The sequence below is a fragment of the Carya illinoinensis genome, chromosome 11 (genome assembly GCF_018687715.1).
Source record: "Carya illinoinensis cultivar Pawnee chromosome 11, C.illinoinensisPawnee_v1, whole genome shotgun sequence".
In the NCBI taxonomy this organism is placed as follows: Eukaryota; Viridiplantae; Streptophyta; class Magnoliopsida; order Fagales; family Juglandaceae; genus Carya; species Carya illinoinensis.
Genome location: NC_056762.1, coordinates 37080102 through 37096260, shown reverse-complemented (window position 1 = coordinate 37096260; position 16159 = coordinate 37080102). Strand labels below are relative to the sequence as shown.

At 35.4% G+C, this 16159-nt stretch overlaps 1 protein-coding gene across 1 annotated transcript; it reads right to left on the bottom strand.

The window, feature by feature from the left end:
- Nucleotides 1–200: 200 nt before the first annotated feature.
- LOC122282457 (60S ribosomal protein L14-1-like) lies at nucleotides 201–683 on the bottom strand. The gene has a single exon (XM_043094407.1). It carries the CDS (start codon nucleotides 681–683, stop codon nucleotides 300–302), a length of 384 nt encoding a protein of 127 aa, XP_042950341.1. The 3' UTR covers nucleotides 201–299.
- Between the last annotated feature and the right edge of the window lie 15476 nt (nucleotides 684–16159).

Genomic DNA, 16159 nt, shown 5'->3' with positions numbered 1-16159 from the left:
TGATTTGATTTGAAACACTCACCAACATATTATTCCATTACTAACAGATTTTTTGTTTTGTTTTTTTTTTTAAAGAAAAGAGGATGAATACCCACACTAAGATTAAAATATTGAGTAACATGAACATCCAGATAAGAAAAGGTCTACCAATAAAACTGACTATCAATTAAGTCTTGTCGGAAATATATAAAAACTCAAGCTGCTCTGAAACTCTGATTTCATTGAAACAATCTCACCATCCAAACATACAACAGCAGAAAATTCATAACAAAATTGGGAAACAGATATAAAAACTATGCTTAGGAAGCATTCTCCTTTTTCAGTTTTGCGAGCTCTTGCCTTACCAGTCCAGCCCTCTTAATCTTTGCCAACATAAGTTTGAAACTATCAAAGTCAGTTAGAGAAGCCCTTCTCTTCTGAACAATTAACTTTCTGCCCCAGGAACTATTATCCCACTTCTTCTTACCATCAGCTTTCTCCATAGCATCAAGCAATTCCTTCTTCTTAGGAATCCTCTTAATGTCAATTTTAAGGTCAGTGAGAGAGAGCCTCTTGAAATTCATTTGGGATCTTTCCATATCAGGGGCATCCACGAGAGCTCGGTTTTGGTCGATTACATCGACGATGACAACGAGTTTGCCATAGTCTTCACCGTAGTTGACGAGGGCGACCCTCCCGATCATTTCACCCAGCAGGGAAAGCAAAAAGCCCTCTTATAAAACCCATGGAGGGAATTAATTAAATGTGGTGCTGAAGTTGACAAGAAGGCCAAAATGACACCCATTGATCTCTTGAAATGTACCTCTCGTGATTTCAAAATGTACCTCTCGTGATTTTGGCTTTTGGCTTATTCAATGATAAAGGATCTGTGAATATTTTTAATTTCTACACATACTCTAATCCCCTGGATCCTCATGTGTATGCTGGTTGTATTTAAAATATGTGTCATCAATTAATATAATTAATGATAATATATACTTAAATTCAACTTACTATGAATATAGTCCTATAGACTAATAATATAACTTGTAGAGCAAGGAAACTGGAAGCATGCTACTTCAAATATAGATATACAAACACGACGACTAGAAACTATTATTTTCTAGTCAAGGTACAAAGGAAGATGTGAACAAAAAAAAAAAAAAACTGGACAGACCTACAATAATCTACCAATACTTGTCGAAAATAACTTCTGTATTAATCTATATATATATGTTTTTGTTTTTCAAAGTGTACAACATACTTGCCCAAACAGTGCAAAGTTGCAAACTACAACCGTTCGTCCAGTTGGCCTGGTTTAGGAGAGTACAAACTAGTGAATTTGTGTGCATATTTTTTCATATTAACTTATGAAAATACACTAGATCAGATGGGGTTGAGGGGCATATTTAGAGAACATCCTAACATCGTCCATACTGGAAAATCACACTTTTTGAGGTGCTTCTTCTATCATAATTAGTTCCTCTTCACAATGAACTTCATAATTAGTTCTATCATAATCTGTTATATCTATATATAACTAACTAACTATAGATAGTTTAATTATGACACACGTAAGTAGTACTGCATGCATCCTTGTTTGAAACTAATTCTGGCTATATATGTACATATTTGACTAACTTTCACTCAAATTTACACAGTGGCCGCTTGATGATCAAGGGATAACATTGTGAAATTTCAAGCGATTAATTAAATATTTCAAACCCCAAGTAAATATAAATTAGAAATTAAAGTTCAAATAGGTTGAAGAGTTCTATACGTACAAGTACTAAATCTTTCAAGTTTCAGAAGCTGCCTGCACGTAATTATTTAATAATAATATTCTAAAATATGTGTTAGACCAATTAAGTACTTGTATTAATCCAAGGTAAGCGTGCTAGGACAATATATATATATATATATATATATTTATATATATAAATGCCTCTATAACAAATTTTGCAAGAATAGCTGGCTATGATCTATCTTGGTTGTTTCCAACTTCGTATATGCAGAAACTGATCAGGAATATATGTTGAATATGAGACAAGAAATGAGAAAAAGTATGATTAATTAATTAGACATCTCTCGTAATTATTAATAGCTGATAGATAGCTACTTGTTCCTGTGTAGCTAGGCTTTTAACCATGCAGTAGGTCAAAAGGCTGAATTACTTTGGGTGTCCTGTTTTTAGTACTCATCGACATTGGTGGGGTGAGTAGCTTTATATAATTGAGCTATATGTAAAAGATCATAAGTTGGACAGATGGGCAAATTCCCCTAATTCTACTAAATGGGTAGCAGCTTATAGTTTTTCAACCTAGTGTTTAAAAATGTGTTTAGCTTTTAAGCCTTTTATCTAGATATTATTTTTGTATTTGGTTCAGATCCTTTTGTTTTTTTTCTGCTTGTGGAAGTCTTTAGTCTCTTCAAACATCTTCCATTTCTTATATCCTTGATTATACACTTGATTTTGCTCTCCTTTAATACACTCTTGATTTTGTTCTGATTATCCCTAATTTTTTGCTTTGAATTTATATAATCTTCTTCTAAATTTTTCTTTGTAAATCATTTGGGCATCCTTTCTGAAAATTTAATGCTCTTTCATTTAGTCTTCTGATATTCATATGTTTGCTGTGACTGCTGGCACTAGATAAATTAATTGAATCTTGACTATATATTCATGCATGGAAAACCCATTTATAACGATTTTTTGTATGCACATGGACCAACTTACTATATATTCAGATTAATATTTTATTTCCCTTTCTCAGTAATATGTTTCAACAATACTACTTGCCATGTTGGATTTTTCTGAAATGGAGTTTACTGTGATCAGAATCCAACAGTCACAAAAAAAGAATCACCCCGTTGGCTGATTCCAATTAATTTGTAGGAGAAATCTTTAGATCAAGAGAATGCAGTACAAGTATATTGTTCTATTTCTATCTCTCCCACTTTTTCCTCTTCCCACATTTTTTTTTTATTGTTCTTACAAACTGACTTAACCTATGATTTACGTGGCATTGTGCATGTGGTCATTCCTTATTAAACAACTCTTGCACCTCTACTTATTTCTAGATGGACAAGAGTTGGATGCAAATCACTGATAGATTTGGATCTAGGGAATATGCTAAAGGAGTGAAGGAGTTCCTTACCTTGGCCCAAACTTTAGCTGAGGGTGAGGAAATTCGTTGCCCATGTGTTAGATGTTCAAATAATTACTTCCTATCAATAACCCAGGTAGAGAGACACTTGTTTATTAAAGGTATTGACAAGAATTACACGACATGGATTTTTCATGGTGAACAAGAAGATTTAATCATAAGTGATGATGAAGATAATGTACATGATCCTGATGAAGAGGATGACTTCATTGATGACGTTGATGTTATGTTACGAGATATTCAGGCTGGGGGATTTCCTGATGTTCCCATAAGCGATTCATTCCATGCTACGGGTTCCACATCGGTCGATACCTTTTCTGATCGGACTTTTGACCAGCTGTTGGCTGATTCCCGGCGTCCTCTTTATGAAGGTTGTACAAAGTATTCTAAACTATCATTCACTGTCAAGTTGTTGCACATTAAAACACTTGGTGGTTGGAGTGTAAAGTCGTTCGACATGCTTTTACACTTGTTGAAGTCAGCTTTTCCCAATGCCCTTTTGCCAAATTCATATCAAGAATCACGTAACTTGGAAAAAGGGCTGGGCTTTACTTACACCAAGATACATGTTTGTCCGAATGACTGCATACTTTATTGGAGGGAAAATGTGGATAAAGATGGGTGCCCGAAATGTAAACTTTCAAGGTGGAAATTCAGCAACACTAAGAAGAGGCGAATTCCTCAAAAGATTTTAAGACACTTTCCGTTGAAGCCAAGGTTGCAGAGATTGTTTATGTCACAAAAAACATCAGTTGATATGCGGTGGCACAAGGATCAGCGTGTCATTCAGCAAGAGTTTCTAAGTCATCCTGCTGACTCTGAGGTGTGGACGACATTTGATCAAGAGCATGCTTGGTTCGCAAAAGATCCAAGAAATGTCAGGCTTGGTTTAGCTAGCGATGGTTTCAACCCATTTAATAATTTGGCTAAGCCTTATAGCGTATGGCCAGTGATTATTGTCCCTTACAACTTACCTCCGTGGTTGTGCATGAAGGATCCATTTTTTATCACTTCACTCTTGATTCCTGGACCAAGATCACCAGGAAATGAAATCGATGTTTATCTTCAGCCTTTGATGGATGAATTGATTGATCTATGGGATAATGGTGTTGATACATACGATGCAAAGGCCAAAGAGACTTTCAAATTGCATGCAGCATTGCTATGGACAATCAACGACTTCCCTGCTTATGGAAACCTCTCTGGGTGGAGTACTAAGGGGAAGATGGCATGTCCATCATGCAAGGAAGAAACAGATTCGATGTGGTTGCCATATAGCCGAAAGCATTGTTACATGGGTCATCGCCGATTCTTGCCACCGGGCCACATCTGGAGAAAGAAAAAGACTATTTTTAATGGCAGTGCAGAGCATCGTGACCCACCTACAATGTATTCAGGAGAAGATATACTCATTCAACTCCAAAGTATTCCTAATGCAAATTTTGGCAAAGCCATAAAGAAAAGAAAGCGTACCACAGAGGAATTCAATTGGACCAAGAAAAGTATCTTCTTTCAATTGCCATATTGGTCGACTATAAAGATTAGACATAATCTAGATGTAATGCACATTGAGAAGAACATATGTGACAACATCTTGGGAACTTTGATGAATATCTCTGGCAAAACCAAAGATCATCCTAATGCACGTCGTGACCTTTCCACTCTCAATATAAGGGAGGAGTTACACCTTATTCAGGATGGACAACGCATTAGTATGCCACAAGCATGTTATACGTTGTATGGAGCTGAGCGGACTGGTTTTTGTAATTGGTTGCACAATTTGAAATTTCCGGATGGCTTCGCTTCAAACATTGCTAGATGTGTTAGTGTAAGTGACTGCAAAATCTCAGGGATGAAAAGTCATGATTGCCATATTTTCATGCAAAGATTACTTCCTGTTGCAATTTCTGGATACTTACGCCAAGATGTACGATTGACACTTTTCGAGCTAAGCACTTTCTTCAAAGAATTGTGTGCTAGAACATGTAAGAAGGAAGTCTTAGAGCGGCTTCAAGCTGATATCGTCGTTATTCTTTGCAAGCTTGAGATGATTTTTCCGCCTACCTTTTTCGACATAATGGTGCACTTAGCATATCACTTGCCACGTGAGGCCCTGCTTGCAGGGCCAGTTCAATATAGGTGGATGTATCCTTTCGAGAGATATCTCGGAAAATTCAAGAGATATGTTAAGAATAAAGCCTACCCGGAAGGTTCAATAGCTGGGGCCTATATCCATGTTGAATGCTTGAATTTTTGTTCCATGTACCTCCATGATGTTGAAACTAGATTCAATCCTCCTGAACGTAACGTCGACGAAGGAGAAGAGGGTGTACGAGAGGGACTTGATGTTTTTTCACATAAGGTGCGACCCATGGGTTTTGCATCACGTCACCAATTAGATGATGATGCATTCATAAAAGCCAGATGGTATGTTCTTAATAACTGCACAGAGATTGGAGAATACCTAAAGTAAGTAACCAAACTAGTTACCAACTTAGTAACTTTCCATTCTCAATATACTAATTTATGTTGCATCCCCTACATATACTTATTAACCGTTATATGGGCTTTTGTCTAGTGAGCACTATATGCAAGTGAGTGAAGAGTATCCCAATAATGCTGATAGTATGCATGCTGCAAAATTTCCAGACTGGTTCAAGTCACAAGTATGCAAACTCATTTGGAAGTTCAGCCTTATTTCCTTTGGCCACATATGTTTGTTTAATGCGAGAACATGTATTGTTTATACTTTATTTAATTCCTTATTTGAACTTGTGATAGATTCAAGCTAGGCGTGCTGATAATCCCGAAGAAGTTTCGGATGATCTATATGCTTTAGCATGTGGTCCTAACCCTTGGGGTGCGTCCTATTCTGGTTGCATAACCAATGGTATAAGATTTCACACAAAAAAACGGGAAGAACATCGTCGCACCCAAAACTCTGGTGTCATGGTCATTAGTGAACAACCAGGATCTGAAAAACTTGAGTTCTTTGGTAGACTAATAGACATTTTGGAATTCCGCTACATGGGTTGGCGTCGTGTTTACTTATTCAAATGTGAATGGTTTGACATCTCTGATTCCAAACGAGGGATACGTATGGAACCACATCTTACTAGTGTGAATATGTCGCGGACAGCTTATAAGGACGATCCATTTGTTTTGGCGTCCTATGCATCACAGGTATTTTACCTGAAAAATCGCAGCATCCGTGGGGAATGGTATGTAGTCCAAAAGGTCATACATAGAAATGTCTATGACCTTCCACGATCATCCCTTATTGAAGATGATGAATCTGATTCTAGTGACGTTGATGCATACCAAGAGGATAATTCTGGTGATGCTTACGTGAGTGTCCATACTGATGACATCCCACTACAAACAGACATGCACAGGCCGAATGTTGAACCGGAGCAGGTTGATGTTGACACATTGGTAATGCAAAGGTCTAATCGGGACCACTTTGAGCAAGGTTTTATCAATGACGATACCAGCGAAGACAATTCAGATCACAGCGCCGAACTAGAGGGTAGCATAGAAGAAGATAGTATCTCAACGGAGGATGAGATGAACTAGCGAATTGTGTGCTGGTAATAATCTCGTGATTCCACATAACCCATTGTGTTTACTTCAATTTGATCCTCATTTCGCCACTAATTATGCTCTCGTCTTTTCCATCGTTTCTTATCTAATGCAGGAAATAACCAGGTTGATTGCAGCGTGACAACATCTTATTGTATTGATGTGGTAATGCCCTTGATACTTCAAGAATAGCAGATATTCCATTGAATGGATGAGTTCGCACCCTTTATGTATTTTTGTTGCATAGAAGATTTTTATCACTTTAGTAACTATTTTGTGTGTTGTGCTTGACAATATAATAGTTTGTTATTTTTCAGTAGCTTTGACAAAGTTTATTGGTATATTAAGTTCAAGCAACAACTGAGGAATCCCCACACCCCTTTATGCTGCAGAATTTGGCGAAGTTTATTGGTATAATTGTATATACGTAGTGTGATTGCAGGGAACATCTATTGGTTGCCTTCGCCTTGGATATGCCGGTCACTGGAAGAGGTAGAGGTCGATCACGTGGAGTGAGGGGTGGCCGAGGCCAAGGTAGATCTCAAAGAAATGACCGAGTTCAAGATACAGTACCCATTCCTGCCCTTACTGCCCAAAATGATGAAGTTCAAGATACAGTACCCATTCCTGCCCTTAATGCCCAAAATGATGCATTATCAAGCTCAGATGACTCAACTGAGCCACCTGATTGCGTCCCGAGCACAGAACCCAATGACATGCCAGCAGTTGATTCACAAAGTGCAAACCTGGATGGTATATTTCTAATTTTCTGAGGTGTTGTTTTACATAGTATGTTAGTGGTAGCTTAATTTGATTGTTACACGATCTATATGATGCTAACATGTCAATTGAAAACATTAGTACCACCAAGCCAGAAGCGTGGCCGAGGAGCAGCAAAAAGCACAGAGTTTGAGAAGTTACGAAAGCATGGAAAGATACCTTTGAGAATTAAGGATGGTGAGACTGCACCTTGTTGTGAAAATGCTACAATTTTTACTACAAGGGTTAGATGGTTGGTTAAGCACCATATGGACTTGAGTCATGCTAGCTGGCATGCCGTTCCAGCTAATGAGAAGGAAGAATTGGTAACACGCGTTCAGGTTAACTTGATTTGGAATTTCATACATTTTCAAATAGAGTAGTTGAAATCCCAAGGTTGCAAATATTCAACTCGTAGCATTCTCTATAATTAATATGTTTGATGTTTATCCCTAGGCTGACTTTATCCTCGATTGGACCAAGAAGAATCACTGTGATACGGTTATGAAGACACTTCGGAAGCGGTTTAATCATATTCGGTATGATTTACATAAAACCTACAAAAAATACGAGAGTAATGAACAAGCACTCGCGAATGTGCCACCGTTGGTGACACCAACCACCTGGGTGAAGTTATGCGCTCGATATGCAAGCGAGGAGTATAAGGTAAGTTGGAAGTCACAAAAATATTGAATTACCGTTGCTTTTATCAGAATATTTTTGCAACACTGTTTGATATTTGTTAAGCTTGACATGTGTGATTGCTTTCATGTATATAATGTCTCGTGTGAGTGCAACGAATGTCTGAACGAAATAAAGGTAATAGAGATAAGCAAGAAAACAATCACACGGCTGGACGAAGGTCATTTGTACGCCTAATGGAGATGAGGGTAAGTCAATTAAGCTTGACATGCAAGATGCACATCAATGAGAACTTAGTGTGATATAGTTTAAGTGTCTAATGAATTTAATTTGCTTGTATTGGCAGTCTGGGAATGAGGAGAATTTGGTAGATTTTTTTAAAGAAGTGAGGTGGTCAAAGAAAAAGAACAAATTTGTGACTCCCATTGCTGAAGAGAAATATGTGAGTGTTAAAGTGCTAGCTAAATTAATATGGGTTTAATTGTGCAAATTATTATATGGTGTTGTCTAACTACAACCAACTTACTAACATTTGTGATTTTCCAATGGTTAATAGCTGGAGATGGCTGCAAAGATGTCAGAGCTGGAGCTGGAGAAGAGGACTAATGAGGCTGCAGCAACAATCTTTAAGGAAGTTTTGGGCCAAAGATCAGGGTATGTAAGGGGGCTTAGCGAGATGGTTATTCCGGAGTCATCTAGAGAAGCAGTTGATGCCCAAATAGCGGAATTAACTGAACGTGTAGAAAGGTTTGAGAAAGCTGCTTCAGATTATAAGGGCTAGCTTGATGACTTACGAGCGAATGTCATGATGCTAATGGAGAGACAAGTTGAATACGACAAGTTCATGGAGAGATATGAGTCAGAGCGGCAGACGCAGGGAGAGTCTCATAGAGAGACTCAGGGACCTGCATAGTTAATATTTGGCCATGAACCATTTTTTGTGAATTTTGATTAGGAGATGAAGGTGAAAGTAATATACTTTTCACAAAATGCCTCCTACTTAGTTAATATTTTGTTTAGGGTCTAATGGTGTGGGGTAGGTAGTGTAAGGTTAGGTTTTGTGGATATTTTGTAGCTTATGCCATTTTACATTTCTGTTGCCACCAACTGCTCACATGGAAGTTATTGGTCATTGGATGTCAGGTCAAACTACTACAACAAGGTAAGTAATGTCCTACACCCATAGGCTTTTTTATGTTCTGATTTGAATTCTTAACGATTAGCATTGCATACTTATTTGCATGTTATGATTGAATTCGATTGAATAGTTTAAGAAAGAAAATCATCCCTCTTTGGTGCTACTGCAGTTTTGATTTCTCCTAAACCATCTGGAAACCTATGAAGTATATATGAGGCCTATTTCGTATCTCTTCCTTTTTTTGTATCACTTAGTATCTTTCTGTTCAGATTTCCTTGTTAAGAGCTTAAAAATTCTGTCGATTAGTATTATAGACTGACTATTTGGTTTTATCAATGAAGCGTCGGATGATGGTTTCCAGGAAAATGACGAGAAAGAAAATTCAGATGAAGAGGATCGACAACACCACAGCACGGCAAGTGACTTTCTCTGAGAGGAGGAAGTGCATATTTAAAAAGGCTCTGGAGCTCTCAACTCTCTGCGAGGCTGAAATAGCGCTCATTGTCATAAGGGCTACCGGAAAGCTCTTTGATTATGGCAGCCCAAGGTTTCTCTCCCTCTCTCACTCCTCTTTACTTATAGAGGAACATATATCCTATTTATTAAAGCGTGCTAGTACGTAGCTGACTATGATTTATGAAGATTGACTTGTTCGTGCATTCACTAATTGGTTGAAAGAGAGCTAGATGCTTAATTGGCCAAGATTTATTTTTCTGTGTTTTGTTGGTAAAGTTTCTAGAACTGATGGATGCTGTAGGTGAGAAGTGATTGCTTTGCATACAGAGTTTCTGGTGATAAAGAATGGTGTCTCCCTACACAGGATTAGATATAGTTTTATTTATATGTGTGGGTGTTAGTTCTGAACAACAACAAGCTAACCACTGCAATTTGAATGAGTATTTAAGAATTAATTTCCGGCTAATATTAGAATATAGCTGATTAATAACCAGTTTGTTTCCAAATTTTTCCTAACTTCTGAATCGGTTCAAACCCAAGCTGTTTTCGAGCAAAACTTTTCCATTTTAGTCATGCGATAATTAAATAATTTATGTTCATTTTCAGATTAGAAATCAGATAAATTATTCCCAGCTGTCTTCATTGTATATATGGTTTAATTCAAGTGAAAACTTGAATAGGTTGTCTTTCGATTATAATTAATGTTGATATTAAATGTGGAAAAATGATACTTGTAATCTTGAGTAGCTCAATTAGGTGCTCAAGTTTTTTTTTTTCTGAATTGCAGAAATTGAGGTATTGGTATTGTTGGAAATGACCATCTTAGAAATCATAAAACAATTTCTAGAAGATGGAGATGTTTTCGTGACTATGGTGTTTGCCAAATATGTGTAATTTCTTAATATCAATGACATTACTTGTCGAAATAAAAAGATCAAAACTCCTAGTGTTATATGGAGAATTTCCTGGCACTAGAGAAATTTGTTGCTACATTGTTAAAAAAAAACTCTCCTGATAAATTGAGAACCCCACCCACCTAACCCAACCCAACCCAACCCAACCCGGTCAAAAGAAAAATGAAGAGTTCTCGAAGCCCTCTTATACTGACCAGTGTTCAAACATGGCCGTTGACCAACAAATACTTCAAACTTAGGAGTGTAGTCTTCTGCTTGCTTTTCTTTGCTTTTAATCATTCTCTTGTCCGAGTCAGAAGCATCAAATAGTTGCAACATATAAAACATAACTGATGATTCAACTTAGACCAAGTTAAAGCATTTTTTTAGAAGGGATTGTTCAATGTCCACTTGATGCAAAAGGAGACAAGCCAAACTTGCACTAGCAACCACCAATCAGTAAAGAACACATGAAGCATCCAACCTTTTAAATCCCATGTTATCTCAGGGATGCTATGAGCTGAATAATGGTTCTTGATCCGAAGATCCAATTAAATAACTCAGTATGACTATCTATCTGATTTGGAACTGAACGTTTTTGAGACCCATGATTATCTTGTGATACATATGTGATGATTGAAATCAATTAGGTAGCAGAATATACTGCATTCTATGTTACATTTCTTTTTATAAAAACTATGCATGGGGAAATTTATTGCTACATTGTTAAAAAATCTGATTAGAAAATTCTTCACATAGTTGGTATAGAAAACATGTACGAGAAAAATAACAACATTGTTGAATACTTTGATTTATTGCATTTTGCATTCTATCTGGTTGTGCATGCTAGGTAGCTTGTGTTTGATGACATCTCTAAAAGCTCATGACCTATTTTTTGTTCTTGTTTCTCACAGGATTGAACCAAGATATCAAGAAATAGAGCAAAAACATTTCATAAGCTGTCAAAGATTGATGGAACAGCTAGCTAAACCCATATAGAAAAACCTTCACTTGTAAATTTTTGTTACATTGTGATATGTTGGATGGTTTTATGTAAAACTTAATACAATGGCAGTGCAGTGGTTAAGCTTTAAATATGTACTTTGAGGTTATATGAATGATGTTTCAAGCAAAAATGAATTTCTCTATATATAGTATTTTTTAACTTATTAACTTGCTTTGTTTATTAACAAACAAATATTCAGGGAAAAACAACATATGAATGTACAAATTAAACCGGGATTGCTTCCAAACATTTCCGGCGACAATATTTCGTCGGAATAAATTTAACAACAGCAAAACTTCACTATTTCCGGCTAAAAAAGTAGTCGCAAATAAATTTTTCCGGCGATAAATATATAGCCGAAAATAGAAATGGCCAACATAACCTAGCGGCAACTATTTGCGGCTATAAAATGTAGCTGCAAATACAAATTTTCAGCTAAAAATATATAGCTAGAAACTAGTTTGGTGACTAAAAAACTAGCCAATATGTATTTGCGGCTTAAAAAATTTAGACGCTAATAAATATTTTCGGCTCAAAAATATAGCCGGAAATTATTTTTGGCTATTTTTTATGGATATTGGCAAAAGTTATTGCGACAACATTTTATTTATTTGCGGCTATTATTATTGTCGGAAATAAGTTATATTTCTGGCTATTATAAAAGTAGCCGGAAAATGTTTTACTTGGCTCTTTAATAGCGGCTATCCTGTGGCGACTAGAAATAGCGGGTAATGACTAATATCGGCGAAACCGTATGTTTTTTCCGGCTACTGGACCCGCCGGAAATGGAGCAATTTCTTGTAGTGAGACACATAAACTAACAAATAATTATTATTCAAAAACATACACTATACTAAAACATTATCACATTAAGAATAAACATATTCAATAACAATAATTTTTCTTTTTAATTCATCCAAACAATACAAACTTAATCACAAATTATATCCACAATAAAATATAACAATAGAGTTTAGTATATATACCTTGTGCTTTAAATAAATTCATCTTCAAAAATCACAACTTCTCAACAATTCACAACAAATGATCCTTCAAAAAATACACAATACTAGTTAGTTAAATATATATGAAATAAAACATTGATAATTATCATGTATATTACAAATAAAAAATGAGAAAAACCATTTACCTTAACTCTTTCAAAAATTACCTTTGCAAACATATACTCACTATAACCCTCCACTTCTTCTCTTCCTCTCTCTAAAACTCTCTCTCTCCCCACTGCTTTCCACTTCCCAGCTCCGTCTCTCTAAAACTCTCTCTGTCTCTCACTCTAACACGCACGGAGGAAAGCAGAAATGAATCTGCTTTCCCGTGCGTGAAAGTTTTATTTTCTGCTTGTTATGCGATTAACGTTCGGACGTTCATTAATGAACGTTCGGACGTTTGATTTTACGTGCGAACGTTTAAGTATTAACGTTCAAACGTAAAATTATTCCGCCCCATAATTATACAGTACGTTCGCACGTATGTACATCCATCCAACGTATTCGTCAGTAACGTTCGAACGTTTATATAGTACGTTAGAACGTACTGTGCAAATTTGGTTTAAGCGGGAAATTTCCCCCCGAATTTATTATAACGTCCGAACGTCCTCATTTAAGTTCGAACGTTAATATTATTATTTACATATTATATAGTACGTATATTCCTCATAATATACTTATATATTAAATTATAAATTATACAATATTAATTAATATATAATTTGTACCAATTATATAATATATAACATAAATATTATATAAGAATGTACTATATATATTATAACTTTATATAAATATAATATATATAAAATATATATTATATTATAACTATAATATATAATATACTTATTATATATTATAGTTATAACAAGTATATTATAATATATTATATTGGAAAAATTGTATATTATCCTAGTATAGTATACTTTAATATAGTATATCTAATAACTATATTAAAGTAATATAGTTATTAGATAATGTAGTATAAATATTATATAATATATTATCTATATTATAGTCTATAATATAGTATAAGTATTATATACTATATTATCTATATTATAGTCTATAATATAGTATAAGTATTATATAGTATGTTATCTATATATAATAACTATATAATATCGTATAATATATTATATAGTAAATATATTATAGATATAATATAGTACTAGTACTATGTTATATATACTACTTGATATATAAATAACTATATAATACTACTATATAATATATACTATATATATTAACATTATATACTACTATATAATATATACTATATATTATTAACATATTAAATAGTATTAAATATATATTAATATTATTACAATAATATATACAATAATATTATATAAGTATACACTAGATATAATATAATATATTAGTATATATAATATAATATATAATAACATACGAATATATATTATATCTATATATACTATATAATACGTATATAATATACGTATATAATATAGTATACTATATTATTATATACTATATAATATAGGTTACGTATATACGTATATAACACTATATACGTATTAAAACTACATACACTATAACACTATATAGTATACACTATATAGAACATAAGTGTAATATACTATATACTATATAGTATAACACTATATAGTATATAATATACGTATATTATATGTATATAATATTATACATTATATAATATATAATATAATGTATATTATATATATTATATAATATATATAATATAATATATAGTGTAAAAACGTTCGAATGTTATAACCAAAACGTTCGGACGTTTTGATTGACGTCCGAACATAATAGACACACGTTCGCATGTTAACACAACGTCCGAACGTAAAAGTTATACGTTCGCATGTATGCTTTTAAGTCCGAACGTAATATACATAACGTTCGCATGTGGAGTTAACGTCCGAACGTTAATTAATTAATGTTCGGACGTTAACTGTATATAAGGCCAGGCACGACGGTTTCCAGGCCATAACTTGTACGAAACCGATTATAAAACTCAAACTCTCTCATCCTCTCCGCCATGCACGCCGCCACAACCGTCGCCATCCGCCACCGCAACCGTCACTAAAAGGTAATGTGCCCTCTCCCTCTTCTATCTCCTTACTTTTAATTGGTGGGTTTCAAAAATTCAAAACCCACCGTAGCCCGATTATAAAACTTGCATTTCCGGCCACCATTCGCAGTAAAATGATAGAATAGGACCGTAGAAACATTTCCCATCTTTTGAAATGCATATTTTGGTTGTTTGTGGCTTCGAAACATGTGTTTCGAAGCTTTCGGTAATGGCTGAGTCGACTCAGGGATTCCGTGTCGTAACGTTCGGACGTCAAGACACAACGTCCGAACGTGTGACCTTTTGTATTCTTTACGTTCGCACGTTATATTGTTACGTGCGAACGTATTAGTTTCACGTGCGAACGTTTTTATCCAACGCTTTAACGTAACGTTGGATAAAACGTTTGAACGTAATCCGTTGGTCTTCTTCGGCTAGTAAGAACGTCCGAACGTATGACGGTTCAAATTCATTACGTCTGAACGTTTAGGTAATACGTTCGGACGTAATGAACTTATTCGGACGTTTTTATCGAACGTTTGAATCAAACGTTCGATAAAAACGTCCGAACGTATCATCTTTGTATATTCGGATGTATTTTAACGTGCGAACGTACATTGTATTAACGTTCGAACGTTTCCTATTAAAATTTTTTTATACTGTTTCTTTTAGGTATTATTATTTTATATATTGAAAAAGTGAGTTTCTTTAAAAGTTTTACTCGCAAAATTATATAAATTTATAAGGATGATATTTTAATTTTTAGTATAATCCATATATGTCATAATACGTATGTATCTGTGATTATAATCATTTTTTTTAAATGTTATAACTTATATATTTTTTTTATTTTCAGGATATGGCTCAGTATATGACGACAAGGAAGCGAGGGAGGGATGGAGGCAATCCGGACATCGCTCAACTGGGGGCACGAACTGTTATGGGGGAACGAGAAATCCTCATTAATGAGTTTGATGAGCTCAGCTGGGAGCAAAAGACGCTGAGAGACGTCTTCGTCACCAGAGGCTGGGGCCCCATATACATATTGAGGGGAAAGATTTACCCCACAATGGTTCGAGAGTTTTACATTGGGATGGCCACCATGCCTAACGATGCATCATCCCATACTCTCAGTGTACGCGGTGTACAGTTTCAGTTCTCGGCGGATGTTCTCCCCGACTTGCTCCAGATTCCCCGTATGCTACCTGAGTCGACAGCTGCTCAGGCTGATGACATAGCAGCTGCATTTTTCCCGGGCATATTCGAGGCAGATCCAGCCGCTTCTGCTTCATCTTCGGGCTCTGTTGAGTTTATGCCCAGTCATGAAGAAGATCGACCCGAGGGCGATCCTATTGCTGCTGAGTTTGGTGACGATAAGCGGGACCAGGATTTCTACATCCTCACTGGCACGGACCGCACAAAGCTCGATAGGCCGAACTCCTTCAGCCAGAATCAGCTGCTGCCT